Here is a 22,452-nt window from a genome sequence, read left to right on the forward strand (position 1 = left end):
CGTGAGTTAGTTGGATTTGATTGTGGGATGAGAGTCGAAACTGCCTTTGTATTGAAGATTCAAATTACCGTCGATTTGCGAGTACAAGAGGAGAAATGGGAAGATAGGGGATGTTTTACAATACATCCATATATAGTCCTATGTCTGAATATCTATGTGTATCAGCATACATGAAAGGGTTCCATGTCTTCTTCGAAGACTAGCGTCTCTCCTTTCGATGAGACGCCTATCGCTCAAACTCGCTCAGAGAGTGGGGTTCTCGAAAGCCCCTTTCAGACCCAGACCGTGTTGTCAAAGGGTTGATGGAGGACTGTTTCAGTCTCATAGGTCCTCTGACCGAGTGAAGCCTTCTGAGAAGGCTCGACTGCTTTGACAGTTCGTGAGTTGACATTCTAAAGGCTCATCGGCGTTTCCTCGGGCTCATCAGTCAAGAAAAAAAAAACATCATCAAAAGATTGTGCAGCCTTCATGGGGTCTTTCAAACGTCAAATCTTCTAAGAATGGCTTCCAGGTCAGCCAGAAGGACTATATCATCATCATATCCATTGATGTTCGCGTGTTATTCTCGTAGACTCGTAGACTACGAGGACGCTTACTCCGTTCGAACCACTCTGGGGACCCCAACTGACTGATCTTCCTATTCAAGCTATGATCAGCCAACATGGACAATCCGTATCAATGTTCATGTCACATGTCGAGATGATGCTTTTCGAAAGCAGCTCAGGTCTATTAGCTCATTTACACTAGGTAGAAGTCCAGTTGGATCATGTATCACCAAGCTCGTAAGGTGTATATGTATGCAGTGCTGTATATCAATACCGCTGATCCAGTTTATGGGAAATGGAAAATAACCATTTTTGACATTTTGACAATTGAGGAACCAGGGTAAACAGTCTTTCTGTTCAGGGTCAATCACGAGTAATTTCCTAATGGACAAAAAGACAATCCCAATTAACCTTTCCTACCCAAAACCCCCAACCTTCAGCCTCAAGCTAAGCCTATATGCTTATGCTTGTTACTGTACAGTACAATTGCAAAGTACTGTGCAAATCATTGTTCTTAAAGATATAGACAGGATCAATCTTATAATCATCATCAACTATCTCCTACTCTGTGGGTGGAGTCGTACTGTATAAGTGTACAACGCTCAGATCACCTACTGGACAGATTACGGAACGGGCAATATTACCGGAATCAACACCTTGTTCAAAGCCAATTCAGTCAACAGTCATAAAATTCACATTCGACAGACTCGGGCAGCACAGACCCGCATCGTGTTGATTGTGTGTTTCATACAACATCACCACATCCTACCACAATACAAGATTCAAGCGGCGTAGGTAGGTAGCTATACGGCAACGTGACTGGAACTTAGGGACGACACGGTACACCTCGGAGTGGATGGATGCTTGAGCTGTAAAGAGGTGGTGAGTGATCTCCTTCGTAGTCCTGTAGCCACACTGCTAACGTCGAGACACATGCTGATCTCTGTTAGCTCTATCGTCAGTCAATAGGAACAGGTACCATCATCCAGTTACAAGCGACAGAAAAGCATTGATCCTTCACTTTACCTCCCCGTGCACCTCCATAGGACCTGAATAGGGCAGGATATATCAGGTGGCATAGAACAGAGCCAGGTGGAATCATAGTAGTGGGGAAGGCTTATCCACATCAACACCACCATCAACGGGATAATTCCCAATCTCATCTTGTCATAACAAAGTTGGAAAAGTAACGGTATACACACGATCCGATCAGTTTATGTGAGTGTATGTTATTCCAGCACATATCCTGTACTTCTTACTTCCCTTCACTTATTACTCATCAACATCGTCGGGTCGGTATAGCTGACTTGCGGTCCTTCGGATGTATCTACCTCATTCCCGTTTAATTGATCGATTGGCTCCTCTCTTCTCGTTCTTCGCCTTCCTTTCTCATTCCCACTCGACAAACACACAATCTTCCTTTCCTCTCTGTTGCTTGGGATCATTCTCGGCAGTCCGTATTCCCTTCAGCAGCTATTCAACCATTATACGAAGATCATTCACCGTCACTTCACGTCACTTCATCCTCTCATCGACAGAAGGACTTTACAGCCTGACAACCAACCTTAACGCACGAACCACCCGCTTATAATCGTTCGCTGTACTGATAGAAGCTTAGATTCAAACCAGTCAAATTGGGAAAACCCGAGCGTCATATAGAAAGCACGGATCTCCTCATTCAGTGACATTGAAAAAATCCTTCGACATCTATTCAATCTCAACTTGTCACATACTTCACCAACTAATCTACTTTATTCAGATCCTGATCTGATCCGATCTTATAACATCGCCACGTAGATCCATCAAATAAAATTCCCATTCAACATTATATCAAACAACAAGCAAGTGAGTAGATTGATCGAGACTACTATCCCTATCCCTATCCTCGTCACCGCACCGCATGGTACGAAATTCTTTAGCCTTCATAGTCCACGCTGACTCTTATTTCCATAACACCTTGACAACCACTCCAGATACAACCACTTTATCTTCGTCTTCGTTCTCAATATACGAGTACAACCTATAACGAAATCTCCGTCATCATCACTCCTCAGATATAATACCCCTCAACCACAATGTCATCGGCAGAGATACAAGAGAAGATATCGGCGGCGCGGAGAGAAGCGGATGCGCTGAAAGATAAGATCAGAGCGGCAAAGGATCAAACTGCCGATACCAGTCGTGAGTGTATGATCTTGTATTTGGTACTGGGTTGAGGAGGATACAAGCAAGATTTGCTGCGTTGTGTCGTTGAAGGGCGATGTGTATCATATCTGCTGGATGGTGTCTCTGGAGGTAGGGTGATTTCTGGCGATGGGTGAATTTGAATGAGATTGAAAGACTGTTGTTTCTTGGGTGCTCATATGAGCAGAACGAGACACCACACTTATGAACAATATACGCTTACATATATCTGTGATTCCTTTCACCCGCAGTCCGAGCGATGGCCAACGATACACCACCATTACCACGTATGACCCTAAAAGTACGTCGGACGTTGAAAGGGCACCTAGCCAAGATATACGCCTTGCATTGGGCAGCCGATAAACGTCATTTGGTATCAGCTTCGCAAGATGGGAAACTGATCGTTTGGGACGCATACACCACGAATAAGGTTCATGCTATCCCACTGCGTTCAAGTTGGGTGATGACTTGTGCTTATGCGCCATCGGGGAACTTTGTCGCCTGTGGTGGATTAGATAATATCTGTTCAATCTATTCCCTCCGGGGTGCTTCGCCAGGTGGACCAGGGGGAGGTCAAGTGAAAGTTGCTCGAGAACTTTCGGCGCATTCTGGTTATCTGAGTTGTTGTCGGTTCATCAATGATAGACAGATTGTCACTAGTTCGGGAGATATGACTTGTATGTTATGGGATATAGAACAAGGTGTGAGAACGATGGAGTTTAATGATCATACGGGTGATGTGATGAGGTGAGTTAAAAATGCTCGTTTGTCTCGTTTGGTCTCGACTCCCTCTGGTTTCATACAGGATTATGAAATGGGGGGCGAGAAAATCTCAATCGAAATATTCGATATCATACTTTGAAGTTTATAAGCTCATAACATTGGTTCAATCGACCTTAGCATTTCTCTCGCTCCAAATGCGAATCTCTTCGTATCTGGTGCTTGCGACGCTACAGCCAAAGTGTGGGATATCAGAACTGGTAAATCCGTACAGACTTTCACAGGTCATGAATCAGATATCAATGCTGTACAGTGGGTGAAATCATCGCACGTTTCGCATACAAGATTAAATTGATTTTTAACTTGATTCGCTGTAGATTCTTTCCTAATGGCGATGCATTCGCTACCGGGTCAGACGACGCCACCTGTAAACTCTTTGATTTACGTGCCGATCGAGAACTCAACACCTACGCTCACGATAACATATTATGCGGTATAACCTCGGTCGCATTCTCCATCTCGGGTCGAGTCCTGTTTGCGGGATATGACGATTACAATTGTAATGTCTGGGATACGCTGAAAGGGGAGAGAATCGGTGTCTTGGCGGGTCACGAAAATAGAATATCATGTATGGGTGTTAGTGGAGATGGCGTGGCGTTATGTACAGGAAGCTGGGATAGCTTGTTAAAGGTGAGGTTAACTTGACTTACCCATTGAGTATCCGATATTGAAGTGAATGTGTGTAATACTGATGATATTTATACTACAGGTATGGTCATAGAGCTTGTTAGAGAGTGGTTGAACATGCCCAAGGGAAGGTCGAATGCTATCGGTCGATACACAAGTCATATGATGGTCGATCATTATCAATCGAAAAAACGTCATGATTATATATATACCACTCCCTTTCATTCAATAACATTTAAATCCACTGTATACCCTATCTTTTAATTCTTGTATTTTTGAATTTGACTATTCATAACCTTTTCCCTTACTATTCGAATTATTTTATTTCCTTTTACTTCTTTTCTCAAAAAGATATATATACATATATAACTTGAGATTGCCTTTTATATATTATTGTCTCTTTCACTTTCTTCTGCAATTACTTGTTTATTCCATTTGATGAACAGAAATGAATTTAATTCCACTGCGATAAGCTCTCTTGCTTGTCTGCAAGCTTGTAATATATTTATTACCTTACATGAACAGTAAGTTCGAAGATGTGCAGGTCAGTGACTTCGGTCTGGCAAACATCGAATTCACCTGCAAAATCCCCGCACTCGATACTCACTGCTGATTGTGTTACCATCAATGGAATCCACTCTGAAAGTAATGTTGTTACTTTCATTTCAATTCGTGCATTAAAATCAAGTTATCATGTGTATATATCAATTATTTAACAATTTCCGAATACAATCAAAATTATCAATCCTCGTTCTCCTCCACTCATTACTTATTGATCACAGAACATGAACAACGTTGCTTCTTCCGCCCGGTAAATAATAGATCTAAAGACCAGGTCGGTAAACCTGCACTTGACACATTAGCAATCACACTACACGATCAGAGCCAATCCGACTATCACTCACAATGATCTTACCGCTCTTCAAATCTTCACATCTATAACTAACTTCTTCAGGTACCTGTTTGGCGAACCGAGTCAAGTCAACTTTCTTTGCTCTCATATACCTCTCGGATATAAATTGCACTCACCCCCCTTTCAACCTGTAGAATCCTCAATTTATGTTTCCTCTCCTCAAACTCCGCTACAACACCTATCAAAGGTTCCTCGACCGATCCAACATGTTGATTATACGTTGATAATCCTTTTTTACCTTTCAGTTTGGAATCGTGGAATGCAGCTATATCACCTGGTCGAGGCTATCATCAAGAAAGACAATTAATATCATTTCTTTCTTTCGACAGTTGTAAATTGTTAAATCAGGTAACACTCACATCGTCGTATCTTCTCAAGATCGATCCACCCTCTTGCTCAAATACCACTTGACCCCATCCCTTCTCAGTATCAGGTCGAGGTAATTGCGCGGAGTCCATGGCGAATAATACGAAACCAGCTGGACTTCCATCCTACAAATATAACACACACTTATCAGCTGATGATTTCCAGAACTTGGAACACTGAACTGAACTTACCCCTACTTGGGCTTTCTTCCCTTGACAGAAGATGTTATGAGCTGATCTGGCCAGCTGAGCACCATACCTCTGCGAAGCTTCTTTCAGCTGATCGAATCCTGGTCTACCACCTTGAGCTTGCGAGACGGATGGTTGTCTAGCAAGCGATTGCTGCTGGACAGGCGAGGGAGGTACTCTCGATGGCGTCTGTGCCTGTGGAGGAATATCAATTGAAGTTCTGGATTTCCTAGAAAGCAGGGATCCCGATCTTCTAGGTGAAGGTTGTGGTGATTGACCTGGGACCTGAGCAGGAGGAGGAGGTCTATTGGGTGGTGGTGGTGGTGGACCTTCATCTTCTGCTTCCTGATTATCTATCTGACTTGACAAGATAGCAGCTGGTTCATCTGATATTTGCCATTCACCTGAACCAATACCTGATATAGGCTGTTCTTCAGTTATGATAGCTGACGAAGCTGTACTAGTCCTCTTATGCGACAAGGAGAATCGCTTCTCCGTTGGAACAGGTGGTCTTTTGCCAGAGGGGGTTCGTACGGGAGATCCTACAGCAGGAGAAGTGGGAGTTTGGGGTACTCGCGGTGGTGGAGGGGGCGCATCGTTGCCGCCGACAGAAGTGGAGATCGTTGGTCTCCCTGGAGGAGGCGGTGGAGGAGCGTCCTCTTCCTCATGAACATCAGCAGATGGGGCAAGGACAGGTCGACCAGATGGAACAGGAGGTCTTCCAGGCGGGAATGGAGGAGGTGCATCTTCTTCCTCTACTTCCTCCGTTGACGTAGGCACAGGCTTATCTTGTTCTATACCTCTTGGATCTTCTTTCGGTTCCTCAGGCTCAGCAGAACCGCCGGGGTTGAACAGCCCAAAACCACCTAGCGCTCCACCAGCCCGTAGTCTAGCTAAAGTAGCTCGTCGTCTAGCCGCTTCTTGTTCAGGCGTCTCTTCGCCTTCGTCATCACCCCCTGTGACAGGAGAAACAGGCGCTTCCCCTCTCGGACTAGGCAAGGGAGGTTCTTTGTCAATGGGGGAGTCTACATGTCCTTCTTCAGCTGAAGGGACTTCGGAAGAAGGTGAAGTGATATTTTGAGGTTTCTTGAATGTAGGTGGTGGCATTCCAAATTTTATACCTCCCAACTTGGCCATTCGCGCTGCGATACCTGATCGTCGGGTGGCATCTTCATCTTCGGCTTTGGGCGACGAAGGTGGCTCTTCGGGAGCGATGGTACGAGATTGACGGGGTGGGGAGGTAGCACTAGGAGAAGGTGCAGCTGACACAAATACGGAAGTTAGCCAAAATCTGTACGCTCAGACGGAGATTGAACACCGTACTCACAAGGCGACTTGGGCGCATTCGCAGGAGCTGTAACTCCTACTTGGATGGGCGCAGGCATAGAAGGCTTCCTAGCCGGAGGAGGGGGTGGAGGGGCATCAACTTCCTCTGCCTCCTCTTCCTCTACATCGTCCTGAGCGGGAGCAGGTCGAGCTGGTGGAGGAGGAGTGCCATCTTCTTTGTCGTCTGTGGTAGCCTGAGCAGGTGGGGCAAGAAGGGGTCTTGCAGATGGAAGAGGTGGTGGTACGTCTTCATCTTCGTGGGCTTCGATGTCCTGGGCAGGTGAAGGGATATGCCGACCTGGAGGAGGTGGCGAAGGTATATCAACCTCCTCTTCTTCCTCTTGTGTTGCAGCCACAGGAGGTTGGGGTGGTCTAGCGGGAGGAGATGGTGGTGCATCCTCCTCCTCTTCGTCGTCATCCGAATCTTCTCGGGGTGGGATGAGAGCATTACCAACAGGGGGAGGGGGTAAAGCTCTTCCCTCTCTACCAGGCGACGGCAGTGGCCTGGGGCCAGCCGGTTTCTCTGTTGAAAGTCGTCTTTGAGAAGGCAGTGGAGGTGGGGCATCCTCTTCGATAGGTTGTTGTGATGGATCATTATCTTGATCATGGGTATGTTCTTGTTCATGTTTCAGTTCCAGCTCATCCAATGGAACGTCCAATGACAGTCCTCTGGGTCTTCTGGCAGGCGGGAGAGGTGGTGCAGGTTCATCATCATCATAATCCGATCCGTCCGAAGCTGGCGGATGGATAGGTACCATACCTATCGGATCTGGACTGAGAGGCGTCGGCGTATCCTCATCTAAAGGATCATTTGGTTCTTCGAATTTTAGTTTACCTTCCTGCGCCTCTTTTAGGATATCGTCCTTCTCATCTCCACCTTCCACTATACCTTCTTCCACTTCTTGTACTGGTGGTGATTTATCGATGATCCCCCCGGGTTCTCCTTCATCTTGAGTGATAACTGTACCAGTACCTCGAGAAAGGGAGTCTGCACCTGCTACAGCCCCAACGAGTGGCTGGTCTTTCTTTTCGGGTAATTCAGATTCAAGAGGTGTATTTATTTCTTCCTTTGCCCCTTCCTCTTCTTTGGGTGCATTGTCGGTTGGAGGATCGACCGGGGCAAGGGCAATACCAGCGGCAGCAGCTCCTTCCAATCCACCGGCACCTTTACCCACTTCTTCGGCCTCCTTTTCCTTCTGAACACCAGATTCAGTCTTGGGCAGAGGATCCTCTTCGCCTGCTACCATCACCTGAGGAGGTGGTATAGGCGCACCCCTCTCATCGGTAGTCTCGAATCGTTTCTCAGGTTCAGAAGGGTTTTCTCGGACTACTTCAGGCGAAGTTGTAGAAGCTGTTGGTGCAGGTGTACGTCTTTTGGGAGGGGCAGTTCGACGAGGCATCGCAGCTATTGGGATTGATTTGGGAGGCGCAGCAGCACTCGCAGGTTCGGTAGGAGCAGATGAGGCTGGTGAAACTGGTTCTTCCGATGTGACAGAGGGTTTGGCTTCCTCCTTCTCTCCAGTAGTTGCTGGAGCAGTTGGAGGTACAGGCTCGGCTTTCTCTTCAGCCGGAGAAGCAGTATCTTCTTTGGTTGGCTTTCTAGTAGGTTTAGCGGGGGGCATCATACCCATTGGACCTCTCGCACCTAGCTTAGCCATCCTAGCGGCAATAGCGGCTCTTCTAGCCTTTTCCTTTTCCTCTTCGTCCTCTTCTCCCTCTTCTCCAGGAACCCCTTGACCTTCTGCTTCAGCCAGAGGTTCACCTCCTTCGACGGCAGGAGGCGACTTGGCATTTTCCTGTTTGTCGGTCGATGACGATCCTTCAGCTTCGGCATCTTCTTCTGCTTCTGTTTCGGGAGCAGGTGGAGCAGGAGGTCTTTTCCAGACTTTACCACTCGATACAGGAGGCGGAGTCGGTTTGTTCTCGCTTGATGGACCAAAAGCCCCATGACCTTGTAAAGCGGCCATACGTTCTTTCAAAGAACCACCTTTCGTAATCGAACTCAGAGCATCCGCAGCCGACATCCCTTTCCCCTCTTCTTCTTTCTTCTTCTCTTCAGTAGAGGTGCTCGAGGTAGTCTCAGGCTGAGAGGAAGCTGGTGTAGGTTGCGGGTCAGATTGTGGTTGTGATTGTGGATTAGCCTCACGTTCCTTGGCTTCTTGTTCTTGACGCAGTTTCTGCCTCTGTGACCATGTCAAGCCGCCAGTTCCACCGAGAGGTTTGGGTTTGATAGGTGGTGGAGCAGGCTTATCTTGTGCGGCGGCGAAGAATGCCAATCGATCTTTCATAGACTGTGGACGAGGAGGTGAATCTGCTGGGTTGGTGGTAGGTTTGGGTTGAGCAGAAGTAGTGGTAGCTGGAGCTGGAGCGGGAGCCGAGGGTTCAACAGGAGATGGAGGAGCGGGAGAAGGTGCGATTCCAGGTGTGGGCAATCTGGATTGAGGATCTAATGTAGGTGAAGGTGGTACAGGCTGACGGATCGATACGGGTGGTGGGGATTGAGCAGGATCTGCTTCGTCCTTGGCAAGTTCAGCAACTTGCGCTTCAGGCTCCGTATCGCGTTGCGCGGGGGTCTCGGATTCAGACTCTTCGACGGGGACGATGAAATCCTAAGAGATAATGATATATCAGTCGCACTATCATTCGATCTGATACAGAACACGGTATTAATTCACCTTTGGAAATCCACCAGATTTCGATCCATCGAGATATTCTCCAATCAACCAATCTTCATCATCTGGATTCGGTCCCGTCACTCGAATGCTGTGTGATGTACAAGATAGCATAAGTTCCTTAACGAACTATGACATCCAACTATCTATTGATGAGTGCAACTCACGTTTCATCCTTGGGGAATGACAGGTCGGTAGCGTGAGGTGATTTGTATTTCAGTCTGTATCGCAGCAATCGAACATAAGCGTCTGACAGGTCGTCTCCAGCTCTCGATGTATCTGATGAACATGAAAGGTCACTCACGTTGTTTTAGCGAGATATGGGTACGACATGGCGAATCGATCTATTGGAAGACCCACTCCCGACACTTGAGATGGTGACTGAGCCCTGGGATTTGCGCGATGAGAAAGCGATAAGTTTCACAGCTATGGGTATGTCCTTGGGATTACGGTGTCAGTGATTATAGATGTACGTGAGCTGTATTGATGTAATGATTGAGAGGTATATGAGCGGTAAGTTAGATGATGCTTTAGCTGTGTCGAAGTCGTGTGGTTGTCTCTGTTCCGGAAATGACATGACGAACCGTGCGGTGACATCACCCTGGACTCAGTCAGGGTCAAACATGAAAGATCGCCACACCCACAAGTTGACAATTGACGATTGACAATGCATAATACGCTATAGATTACTTGGATATCCTGTTGAGTTAGGTAATGTAGGTAGGATGTATCGAATTAGAGGATAGCATTGTCGTATATACAGTACATTATAGGGATCTTCATCGTCCATGCCCTGCCCCCCTCATTCCGTTCCAATTCTATCTATCTCTTCTATCTTTCATTCCTTGATTAAATCACACCTTCCTCCTCTTCATCCCTATATTGCCCATGTCCATGAGCATGTCCATTATCCTCCTCTCTCAAATCCCATTTGCCATCCTCCCCAACTTGTCCATGAGCAGGTAATCCCAATCTTTCCCTGATCCTCTCAACGGCTCTTGTCCAATTCGCTTTCCATACCATCCAAAATTCCAATAAACTCGCATAAGCGAGAGCGATACTCAAACCCACCCAAATTCCAATTAAACCCAAATGGAATCTAGGGGTAAAAGTCAACCATAATCCGAACGGTAGACCAATCACATAATAGGATGTCAAGTTGATAAGAGCTCCGGTGGTGTGTAAACCGAGAGACCGGAGGACCGCTCCTGCAGTCGAGACTATGCCGTCTGATAGCTACAACGAGATCAAACCATGTATCATTTAGCTTTCAAGAGTAATGTATGAATAGTGTGGAGTGATGCCTTACCTGAAACAAAGCGATATAAGGCATGATTTCAGCTACTAGAGATACAACTTCAGCATCATTGTTGAAGAGGTAACCCCAATTCTTTCTGAAAATCACACAAATCGATCTGCCGATGGTTATTCTAGATCAGTATGAGACACTCGGATATAGCGGAAAGGACTCACGAGTTGATGATGGCAAATATCAGACTCCACAGTAGACTCGCTCTACTGGCCCATTTGGCTTCCCAGCCTCTTCCTGCACCTAGAAGATTACCCACTCGCACAGCAGCAGCGATACCTAGAGCAGCGGGGACTTGGTAGAATGTAGAAGCGGTTGACAGAAGCACCGATTGAGCTGCCAAGTGGACAGGACCAAGAATGGATGCTGCAAGGGCACATGCTTCCCAGGCCCACCATTCAGAAGAAAGCTGGACGGAAAATCAGTCAGCAAAAGATCATGGACCCATAAAGCATATAAGAAGATAAGAAGAGCTCGGTGCCGACTCACCATGATTGTACCAGCCAAACCTAACGAAGTGACCGTACCCAACTTCGAGAAACAATGCTTCAGTTTGACGGGATGGAAAGCTTCTCTAGGTCCGTAAAACACAATCCAAAGCAACGAAGTGATGAACTATGATCAAATTCCATAATCAGATGCCAGTTCACGTCGGGGATTGAGAAGTTAACTCACTGCTAAGTTGTATGACATCCCAGTTGCTAATGCACCACCTACAAATCCGAGTCTACAGAAATCTGGTCCCCATACCTGATCAAACAACATCGAAATTACCAGATCAGTCATGACCCAATTTAACGATCAGAAACGAGAAGTGGTAGTTTCACTTACGAAGAGGTAGTTCATGAGTAAATTGGTAGGAGCGACGAAGAACAAGACGTATGTGGGAACGTGCATGAGGTTTTGAGCTTGTAGATATCTATTTGATACAACACACAAGTCAATTTCAATTTTGGCTAAGATTGGATAATGGGTTGTCTACTTACTTCTTCATCAAGACGTTACCACCATAACCTGGAATACCAAGTGACAACCATCTCAAATACATTGCAGCATGTTGAGCGACGTCTCTCTCCTGACCTAGTCCAACTAAGACACCTTCTATATTCCACCAAATCATGAACATGGGAATCATCGATACGGCCAAGACGACTGCCATTCTCTGAGTCCACAGGCCAACACGCGAAGGGTCAGATGAAGTCCAAGCGGCAGGTAAGAGTGTGTCCATGGCAGTACATAGACCTTGCAAAATTGAAAAGGAAGATACAGCAGCTGTCATGGATGCGAGAGAGGAAGCTGCAAGCTCGGTCGTTCCTAGATGTCCGATCGAAACAACGGATGCGAGGTTTAATGACCACTCGGATATTTGAGAGAAGAAGATGGGAATAGAAGATCGGAGGATGATAGGTAATTCGGCCTAAGCAAAGTGAGGATACCAGTCAATATGTACTTTCACTGCTATAACTTAGACCAGGTGGGGACAACAATACTCACCCTCAAAGCCTCAGACCACACTCTGACTTCCACACCCTGTTCATCAACTGGTAACTCAAGATCAACCGCATCTAGTTCTTCTACAGGATCCAGATCCATCGGACCAGCCCCAGCGCCAGTCCCAGGTGTAAGACCCAATCCCGCTCTCCCACCAAACATTGCTCCTCCTGCAGATTGCACCAATCCTCTAGTCACATCACCACCTTCATCTCCAGACGAATCATCTGCCATTCTAACCGTTACGCTCATCCTTCTACCAGCTGGACCGGAGGGAAGTCCAATTTCGGATACGTATGGACTGGAATTTCGGGATAATGGTCTAGAAGTTTTACCTCTACCTCTTCTCTCTGCTTCTATACCTTCTTCCTCTTCGTCTGATGGAGCTGCGGAAGAATCACCCTGGTGTTGATGTCGATGAAGGTGACCATCTTTCCTAGGTGGTGTTCTAGCTTTAGATCTCGATCTTGAATTTCCAGTAGTACCACTAGGTGTCATGGCCATACCTCCATTCAATCCGTCTAACGATTTCTGTTTTCTTCCCATTCTCTGTTGACCTAATGGTGCACTGGTCGAACCGTAGGATCGTCTTGATGCTCTACTCGTTCGACGAGAAGACCAATCCCGATCTAACAATGCGGATCGTTCGTTCTCCGCCTCGATGTCATCATCATCATGAAAGATAATCGCGTTCTCTTCGTAAGAGGCTTCTTGGATCGTACCGATATGAGGTCCATGACCGCTAGGAGCAGCTGAAGGTCTTCTTTTACCCGGTGTGAGCGCCGGAGCGGTCTCCTCGCTAGGGGAAAGATCGTGATAATCTGGATGATCGGGATGAGTAGCTGTAGAGCCTCGTCGTGGATGAGGATGATCACGAGCTCGGTTGATCAGATTCTCGAGATTCGATTGAACCGCTACATGAGAATGTCAGTCTCAGTCACGGCCAAGGATTGTGTTTATCCGACTTACCATACGGCGAGGTGGACAGAGAGGCGGCGATGGAGGTTGAATGAGGAAAGTTGGACATGGTGATGAGAGTGAGGTAGCCAAACTACGGGAGAATGAGAGGGAAGCGAGACGCGCTGAGTCTGTATGTATATAGATATTGTGATTCGGATGACCGTGTGTAGTGTGGTATGATCGTGTGATTCGCTTGCAAAGTGGACAAGGTCCGTGCGGGTTGACCAGTGATGGTGCTTTGTGTGAGCAAAGGGATCAAAAGGAGGTTGATGGTTACCGCGGAAGGAATACTGTCAGAGATCGGCGATCAATCCGTTCAAAAGCTGGGCCAAGAAAGATATCATGATCTCCCATACGAGGTGAGGAGACAGTTGAAGATTCAGTTCACGGCATTACCACAACCTATAAAATTTGTATCCAATTTAAGCGCATGTGGAGAAACGCGTAGCGTCATATCCCTCTCCGTTGTGGTCCCTGGATTTCGGTTAGAGAGTGGGGTTTGTATAAGCCCCACATGAAGATGATGCATACAGCGAGTAATACGGAATTGTCAAGAACGTGATATTAGGTATGGCAAAGTCTAGGTAACAAGCTTATACATTCATCCACCTCTCCGAATCCCAACAGTAAATTAAACGTATTTCAATCATCATCGAGCTTTTCTCAATTAACCTAATCCTTCGTCCAACCTTCAGAATCTCCTGTATCTCAATTGATACCTGGTGCAGGAGATAGAACAATCCGATTAAGCGATTGATGAATCGTGGAGATTCTTTTTAGAGAGGTTAGTAGCGTAATCGAGATTCTCAATCGATTCATCTTCATCATTATGTTCTTTCACTTCGTATAACCCTTGTTGGGGAGCTCGATTGACACCACTTCGAGTAGGGTGCATTTGGAATGACTATCGGGGAGCATGTCCAGCTCAGCTTTCTGAGGTAGAGGATGATACTCACCTCAATGTAAGTTTCGGTATCGACTTGAACGGTAGCTTGTTGTAATCTACTACCTCCCAGAGCGTAGGTATTGGTTTTCTACCATCCCGATTGTAAAACACAACATATTAGATTTGCAGATTCTCGGCGAATGACTACGAGCGAACGACTCACAGTTTCCGCAGAGTATTTTTGACCTTGAGAAGCGGTCTCTCGACGAAGGGAGTAACGGGAGTTGAGAGTAGCCAAATAACCGACAGTGTATGCTTTAGGTATAGCCAAACTGGAAACATCAAAACAGTCCTTGGATCAGCTTCACTGACTTGGTTTCCTATCGAATATACTCACTCGAAGAAGATACCCAAAGTAGAAGTGGAGTTGATAGACCATGAAATCACAAAAGCCAACATGACACAGGTGGGTGCTAATTGAGTTTCGACGGTAATTCTACGGTCACATCACATGGACAAAGGACGCTCGTTGGTCAGCAAGTCTCATCGAATACTCCAAAGAAAAGAAATCAGAACTTACAAAAGAAGTTTTTTCACCAATGCGTCGGTGTGTGACCAACCGGTTCTGGATTTCCATAGACCCCAAGACAAAGTGAGAGTCATGAGTATATCTGTACTCATGGTGACTACTTGCCATCCTCTGACGATAGAACCGATTTCCTATGGTCACCAATTCGAAATTCACACGTCAGGATACGGTCTCGTAGATAACAACTTAGTCGTCTTCCTACTCACACCGGCTTCGAAGATGGTTTTGAGTGGCTGGGCTTTAATCACAATAACGAGCGTCATGCTCAATTCGGTGGCACTGTTAGAGGTGGAGAGACAAAGATCAGTTACAATTATCAAGAAATCACTGGAAATCGCTCCACTCGGTCTGGTTGATTAGAGTAGAAACGTGGTGATTCACATCATCATAAGGAAGAGAACCAAAAGGTAGATGTTATCTCCATTCAATCTATAAGATCTAAAAGCATAGAAGACTTGGACCGGTCCAGCCTAAGTTTGATTGAAGTCAATCAGTCAATCAAGAATGAACGTAGGGATCCAAACACTCAAAAAGGCTTACCATGGTGATACCGAGTAAAGGCCACAAGAGGGCAATATCAACAAAAGTGAAAACGAGATATTGTCCAAAATCTTATATTCCCATTGGATCAAATGCTCAATCTGATCAGCTTCTTCGATTTGTTTCTTGTCGACTGGCTATACAAGGGAAGAAGAAAGAAACTCACAGTAGACGAAACTTCGCATGGTATACCAAATGAGCGTACCCGTCCACAAAATAGAGGCCAACATGATCCAGTGCTACATGCTGACAGCCTCAGCTTCTTCTGGTTGTAATCTGAGGAGAGGCCGAGGAATTTACTATGGACTTACAGTCACCCATCTGATCATACGACGTTCAGTCGCCTCGCAGTATCTCCACCAGTCGATGTATTGTTGGGTCATCACTCCGAACAGGACAGCATCGTATAAACACCTACAATATATAGGGATCAAAGGGAAAAATCAGTATTCATACTGCTTCGACATATTTGTATCTGCCACTGAACACTATTGCTCACCCCATCAGAAATGGACCAAGGTTAAAACCTCTCGCGCCTCTGTCGCTTCCGAATGCTGCAGCAGTGATTGTTTCTAGCTGTTCAGCCGTCATTTCTCCAAATGGTACAGACATGTTGCTGATACCGAACGATTGGTGGTGACAATCAAAAGATCTTTACTATATCAACCTATATAAAAAGGATAGCTATTGAATTGTTTAACACGAGTGACAACAAGTGAAGGTGAAGATCCACAGCTGAATGACAACAAATTAAATGGGTGTGTCGACATGGTCGAGTTTACCTACGAACGAAAGCTCACTTCAACCTTTATATACATGGTCACCGTACCGTACGGTAAAGTACCGCTCATGCAAAATTCATCCTTCATCTCCTCATTGCAAGAGGTGTTCAGGTCTGATTCGTTGGGTTTTCAGTTAAGCGTCGTTCCTATGTATTGACCTTAGCATCTAAATTAGCCGTTGTCAAGGGGCTTTGTCGACGAACAGATCAGAGCGTCGTTTCACCTTTTCACCCACTAAGCTCCGTCGTAGATATCACATCAAATCAAGGATCTCTCGATCGTAGTCTATATCTTTACCCTCGGATGAGGTTTTTCATCGAAATGCATGGGGAATTATGATCCTTACATTGGGATCAAAACTCGATGTTTTGGCATGGAGAGGAATCCCTCCGGTGTACGAACACCGAAGACTTAATTTTGATGGTGCTCATCGTCTGTACCTGATCGACGCTCGGTCCCGTTGTTATCCACCGACTAGGCTAATTACCTCACCCTGAAACTGATCAATCAATCGATCAACACTTGGTCCGACGAATACCTCCGAAATTTACCATGCGTTGCGCCCTCTGATTGATCCGAGGAAGTCGGTATCGTATTCATGCCAAGGGATCTGGACAGATCTCTTAATGCTGTTGGTGTGAATGTTGTACGGATATCGATAAATGATATATGGAATCCTTTGATCTAGCAAGGTGAATTGACTGCTAGATCGATCCCACATCCTCAACACAGCTGAAAGACTGTCCGAGTGGTGAGTAGTGCATATTTATTGACCTTTGCATAAAATACCACATAGGAGAGAAAAGGAAACGGATGGAAAGGAAATGCAACACGCATTCCACTAAAGTATATACTGAAATGAGAAAGAGGAACCTAATATCGCCCAAATGGTCCTGTTATTCCCTCAGCTCAGACTACATCGGAAGTATCGTGCTCATGTAAAGTCAAATTAGATCGATTATTCGAAGTGAATTCCAAATGTTGGATCCATTGATCATCGGGTGATTCTTTGTCTTTGATCTCTTCGAAAATAGGCTTGCGATTGATTCCCGGTGGAGTAGGTTGCATTTGGACAGACTGTATCGAAGATCAGTCCAATCATGACTACTGTACTTGTGCTGTATCAAAACTTACTTGAACATATGTTTCTGTCTCGATGTTGACTGTAGCCTGTTGAGGTCGATCTGATCCATGTCCATATGTATTAACTCGATTAAGCTATATAAAAGTGACCTAGTCAGTGGGCAATCCATCAGATGTGTGACGATAGTGTGATATAATACAAACCGTCCTGGGACTAGCCTTCCCGAAACTGATCGGTGCACTTTCCCGTCTTAGGCTGAACCTTGAGTTGAGTGTTGCTAGGTAGCCCACCACATAGAACTTAGGAATGAGTTGTCTGCAGGTGGTAGCGGAACATTACGATTGTTCATGCGCATTTTCGGAGGAGTCCGTTCACTCACTCTAAGAAGATACCCAAGGTCGCTGGAGGGGAAATTGTAAATTCAATCACGAAGCATAACATACTGTTTGGTTATATTTACTGTATCAGTTTGGAACGAGTCCCCACCGCATACGATACCATCCTTTCCGAGTACTCACAGAACAGTCGGGCCAAGTTGCGTTTCCAAGGTGATACTATGTATACAGTAAGTTTTGAAAAGTCCGGAATTGCTTCAAGGCGCTTACAGCATCAACTTCTTCACTAACGCATCGGTATCCGACCAACCAGTCCTCGACTTGTATAAACCCCATCCTATACTGACAGTGATGATCAGGTCGATTGCTAGGGTTATACATTGCCATGCTTGTACCTGATCTATGATCAGCTATCAAGAGCAATAAATCCGTCAATATTCCACTTCCAAGCGTGATCTAGATATTAGATACTAACTTTAGCTTGTAGTTCCGAACTGAGATATTGACATATCACCAAGACCCAGATGGTCATTCCCAACGAGGCTGAACTGTGGTGCGAGTTAACTACAACTGATTTATACGTTATACCCCAGTAACTTACATTAGAGCTATAAGCAACCCAACTAGATACCAGTTCCTCCCGTTGAGTTTGAACGTGCGTTCGGTGTAGAAAAGCTGTACAGGAGCGGAAGTGATCCAGCCAAGGAGCGGGAAGACCTGAGGATATTTGACTTCAAGGAATACCTTGTAATGGCCGAAATCTATTCAACTCTGTATTCAGTACTGGCTACAATGGTGATTAGGGACGAAGTAATGCACTGACGATAGACAAAGTTGTGCATCCCATAGCTGATCTCGCAGATGGTATATGCTGCCGAAGCTATCATCAGGAAGTGCTACAGTATACGGAAGTCATTCAGCTTTGATCTTGACATTAGTGCATGAACAAAGACAGAGCTTACTGTCAACCAGGCATAACATTTTCTTTCAGTCCTCCTCGAGTACATCCACCAGGTCATATACTGCTGGCTCACCACGCCAAACAGTATACAATCAAAGAGAACGCTACAGCCCGTGCCATATCCCGTTCAGCATGCGTTCGAGGTCAATAGTAACGACTTACGCCAATAGAAAAGGGCCTATGTGCCATCCTACATCACCACCAAAAGCCAATCTTGCGATGGCTTCTACCTGCTCATCTGGCATACCCTTGATATCGATAATGTCCATTGTCATCTTGGGACCGATCTTGCCCTAACGGCGAAGAAGGATAGGGGAATAAAAATGCTATAATGCACTACCAATCGTATCCATGATTGTATATATGCTTCACCATCAAAGCCAAGATAGCTACTTGTTCTGAATGAATGGGTATGAATGTATAATCTGTCGAATGGTGGATATAACATATGACACAGTTTGCGCCCTGAGTCACTCAGTCGATCGCCACATTTGCACTGTACATACTCACTTTATCGTTCAATTGCTCTACTCGGCTAAAGCAACCTGCTTCAGCGTAATCTACGGTATGAACGTGATTGATACATGATTCTTGAGGCACGGGATCGCACCATACAAGTGACAAGCCCAAAAAGAAATGAGTTATAAATGTATTGATTATTCTAGCGAGCGCTAAAGTTTCATTAGTCTTGCGGTACAATTACTCTACTTTGCTTATATGAGATAGGCATGATTTCCAGATCGAGATGGGATCTGAAGAATGCTATTGGAGAATGGATTCCATTGAATGGTACTAAAAGCATCAATATCAATGTATACCACCGCCTATAATCGTGACTCGAGGCGTCAGCCACACTCTTACTATATAAATCATGGCCTGATTCGATCATATACATATGCATGAACTATGATATAAATATGTTTAAATAACTTCCTCTGCATGTACTTCATATACCTTTACTTGTGCCTTAGATCTTGTAAAACTCAACTAATTTAACAAAAACCTCTTCGTTCGTTCGAGTAGACTTGTGGTCTTCAACGTCGATTATAATGATACTATAGTTACGGTCCAAAATGGAATTCCAATACGTGGACCTCTCTTCTTCGGTATTTTCCTGCACCTGTTGACACCGATTCTAAGATATCGCTCAGCACCAAAATTCATTCTCGGCCAGAACGTAGACGAGTAGGGTAGCTATTCGCTATTGTAAGTACCTCGGTATGGGTCTCGGTATTCACTTGGATAGTCCCTTTCCGTATATTTCTCGAGCCAAGCCCGAAAGGACTGGAACGCTGAATACTCTGGACAGCACCAAATGTCAGACTGTGTCATACATGCGCTCCACAACGATACAGGTGATACCTACACCATCGCCTTGTCCACTTGATCCTCTTTCAGCCATGTTCCTGAGCAAAAACACGCATATCAGTCGAGTCTGACATCGTGCAATTACGTTTGGATCACTGATTGATTGGCGCCCAATACCGCATCCTGATGAACCGATAATGGTATATATACTTTATGTATTTTTAAGCTGATCAAGATGCTACTACTCGTCTTACAGACCAACATGAAACGGCGCAGACTGGACTCTTACAGACACACAATGCGCCATGACCACCGGAGGCACCGTTTCTGGGCTGTGGCAATCCAAGACGTCGAACCAAAAGGACTGTAATTCGTTGGTAGTGTGATGAAAGTGTACCTTACAATGGACAAGTTGCTCTGCTCCGATCCTATTGTAAAGAGTCTCGGGGTGGCAGGGGAGCTGACGGAGGGATGCAATAATCACATCCAGTGTTGTCCTAACAGGAGGACTCCCTATACCCGGGATCAACGACAAGAACGGATGGATTTTGACCGAGGTGTTTATAAGCTTGGAGATGTAAAAATATGCATTTCATACATCTATTCACGACACCTTCTTCTACTTCCACTTCCATTTCACAACCTCCTGTAATCACTCAATAAACGCCTCCGTATGCTGAATTAGCTGGCCCAAGACCGTTGACATGGGTTTCTATCGCTAAAAACCTTGGTTTGGCTTGTTCAAGTTCTGTTTAGAAAGGTTTGAAGAGTAATCTAAATTTTCGATCGACTCTTCATACGAATGTTCGTTGATTCGGTTCAATCCAGGAACTGGATCTTTCACCTGATAGGACTACGGCACAGATGATAATCATCATTAGCTTTTGCAGGAACTCGACATAGAAGAAATAGGTAGATATACCTCGATGTAAGTGTCGGTTTCAACATGTACAGTAGCTTGTTGTAATCTTCCGCTACCCAGATGATACGTGTTGGATTTCTAAAGTCGGATTGTGAGTAAGTATGTATGCTGCGAAGACTAGTACAGCACTCACAGTCTGAGGGTTCTCTCTACTGCCGCTGGTGGTGTTATCTTTTCGTTTGAGGTGCACTCGAGTGTTGAGAATAGCGAGATAGCCGACAGCATAAGATTTGGGGATGAGGATACTATATAGGTATGAACATGGAGTCTCAATACACATAGGCAAATAAATCCGCAATCCAATACGAATGGAGACTCACTCGAAAAAGACACCGAGGGTAGAGTCCGGTTGGATAGAGAGCTCAATCACGAATGCGGCCATACTGCAGTAGTTAGAAACGCCGCATCAGTCAACATAACGGATATCATCCAAGGAAAGCAATAGAACTCACAGCAGGGTAGGGCCCAATTGAGTTTCCAATGTAACTCTGTGACACAATGTTGTCAATACCCTTTCAAGCTGTACGTACAGATAACGCTTACAGAAGCAACTTCTTCACGAGAGCATCGGTGTGCGACCAACCTGTCTTGGCGGACCAAAGACCCCAACCGATCGAACCGGTGATCATGACATCGGCTGCCAGGGTCATGCATTGCCAAGCTCGAGTATGTGGGACACCTTCCTATGTGATTACAACAAACATGTTCAGCGACATTTTTGTACAAGTATAACAATTAGTTAATCCAAGGCATGTAACCTGACTCACCGTGGCTTGTAACAACGAAGCGATCGATGTGACCTTGATGACCAATAATAACACGGCAGCCCACTCTCCAAGGCTATTGCGGATACCTCATATAGCCATTAGCATACTGCGACAGATCTAAGCGAGTATGAGGTAACGGGACTTACACGCAGATACAGAGAAATACAAGTAAGAAAGGATTTCGGTTGTTCAGACGCCATGATCTCTCGATATAGAAACCTTGAATCACTGTAGACTGGAGATGGTACAACTTTCATCAGTCCGCAGCAAGAAATGAAAGATGGGTGGTAAGTAGTTGAACTTACCATCCCCATACCGACTATTGGGAAGGTAGTGAAGTAAGGCATTTCCAAGAATACACTGAAGATTCCGAAGTCTGAAGTGGCATAGGCCATAATCGTAAGTGAACTCGCACACTCTTGAAGCCTTAATAAACGTTATGGTGATGGTACAACTTACTGTATACAAAATTATGCATCACATATCCTATGACCATACCCGTCCAGCCTATCGAATAAATCATTATATATGTCTATCATAGAGTATCGCTAATCAGTCAATTTTCTTTTCTGTTCTTTTGATAAGGAGTTTACGTATAGAATACTCACAGTGAGAAGAGCTATGAGTTTCCTTTCAGAGGGTTTACAGTATGCCCACCAACTTTGGAACTGCTGGATCAACACTCCTAGCAACATCACATCGAATATGCCTCTGTGTCCACTCATAAACAGATAAGCTTTCGATTTGACTTGATATATTGTTGCGGAGGAAGGCATGTACTAACCCTAGAAGTAATGGACCCAGCTTCAACCCAATGTCGACCCCAAAAGCAGCTTTGGCGATCCCTTCCAGCTCTTCAGGTGAGAGTCCACTGAAATCCACAGACATCTTGAATCAGTCGACCGATGTTCGAACAG

General features: G+C 45.4%; 6 protein-coding genes across 6 annotated transcripts; 1 reads left to right on the forward strand and 5 right to left on the reverse strand.

Annotated features, from left to right (window-relative positions):
- Positions 1–2,620: 2,620 nt before the first annotated feature.
- On the forward strand, positions 2,621–4,154 carry L199_003870 (guanine nucleotide-binding protein subunit beta; the record flags this gene model as incomplete). Its single annotated transcript, XM_064889598.1, has 4 exons — positions 2,621–2,726; positions 2,981–3,476; positions 3,630–3,761; positions 3,827–4,154. 4 exons carry the CDS (start codon positions 2,621–2,623, stop codon positions 4,152–4,154), a joined length of 1,062 nt encoding a protein of 353 aa, XP_064745670.1.
- An 806-nt stretch (positions 4,155–4,960) lies between these two features.
- L199_003871 (uncharacterized protein) lies at positions 4,961–9,934 on the reverse strand (the record flags this gene model as incomplete). The annotated part of the gene is made up of 9 exons (XM_064889599.1): positions 4,961–4,981; positions 5,042–5,095; positions 5,166–5,333; positions 5,409–5,540; positions 5,607–6,865; positions 6,931–9,538; positions 9,605–9,692; positions 9,769–9,822; positions 9,906–9,934. The coding sequence occupies 9 exons, from the start codon at positions 9,932–9,934 to the stop codon at positions 4,961–4,963; spliced, it is 4,413 nt and encodes a 1,470-aa protein (XP_064745671.1).
- Positions 9,935–10,450: 516 nt separating this feature from the next.
- On the reverse strand, positions 10,451–13,428 carry L199_003872 (uncharacterized protein; the record flags this gene model as incomplete). Its single annotated transcript, XM_064889600.1, has 9 exons — positions 10,451–10,837; positions 10,911–11,016; positions 11,075–11,319; positions 11,400–11,525; positions 11,586–11,660; positions 11,742–11,829; positions 11,897–12,327; positions 12,405–13,315; positions 13,371–13,428. The coding sequence occupies 9 exons, from the start codon at positions 13,426–13,428 to the stop codon at positions 10,451–10,453; spliced, it is 2,427 nt and encodes an 808-aa protein (XP_064745672.1).
- A 678-nt stretch (positions 13,429–14,106) lies between these two features.
- L199_003873 (uncharacterized protein) lies at positions 14,107–15,988 on the reverse strand (the record flags this gene model as incomplete). Its single annotated transcript, XM_064889601.1, has 11 exons — positions 14,107–14,265; positions 14,318–14,395; positions 14,471–14,579; positions 14,645–14,743; positions 14,828–14,967; positions 15,043–15,115; positions 15,218–15,306; positions 15,377–15,447; positions 15,543–15,615; positions 15,688–15,790; positions 15,876–15,988. The coding sequence occupies 11 exons, from the start codon at positions 15,986–15,988 to the stop codon at positions 14,107–14,109; spliced, it is 1,107 nt and encodes a 368-aa protein (XP_064745673.1).
- Positions 15,989–17,067: 1,079 nt separating this feature from the next.
- Positions 17,068–18,813, reverse strand: L199_003874 (uncharacterized protein; the record flags this gene model as incomplete). The annotated part of the gene is made up of 11 exons (XM_064889602.1): positions 17,068–17,235; positions 17,293–17,376; positions 17,446–17,557; positions 17,622–17,684; positions 17,761–17,796; positions 17,848–17,987; positions 18,053–18,125; positions 18,179–18,338; positions 18,401–18,473; positions 18,540–18,642; positions 18,701–18,813. The coding sequence occupies 11 exons, from the start codon at positions 18,811–18,813 to the stop codon at positions 17,068–17,070; spliced, it is 1,125 nt and encodes a 374-aa protein (XP_064745674.1).
- A 1,751-nt stretch (positions 18,814–20,564) lies between these two features.
- On the reverse strand, positions 20,565–22,423 carry L199_003875 (uncharacterized protein; the record flags this gene model as incomplete). Its single annotated transcript, XM_064889603.1, has 12 exons — positions 20,565–20,699; positions 20,769–20,846; positions 20,902–21,013; positions 21,089–21,151; positions 21,221–21,256; positions 21,312–21,451; positions 21,536–21,608; positions 21,682–21,770; positions 21,841–21,911; positions 21,995–22,067; positions 22,144–22,246; positions 22,320–22,423. The coding sequence occupies 12 exons, from the start codon at positions 22,421–22,423 to the stop codon at positions 20,565–20,567; spliced, it is 1,077 nt and encodes a 358-aa protein (XP_064745675.1).
- Positions 22,424–22,452: the final 29 nt, after the last annotated feature.

Source organism: Kwoniella botswanensis, chromosome 1, assembly GCF_036426115.1.
Source record: "Kwoniella botswanensis chromosome 1, complete sequence".
NCBI lineage: Eukaryota > Fungi > Basidiomycota > Tremellomycetes > Tremellales > Cryptococcaceae > Kwoniella > Kwoniella botswanensis.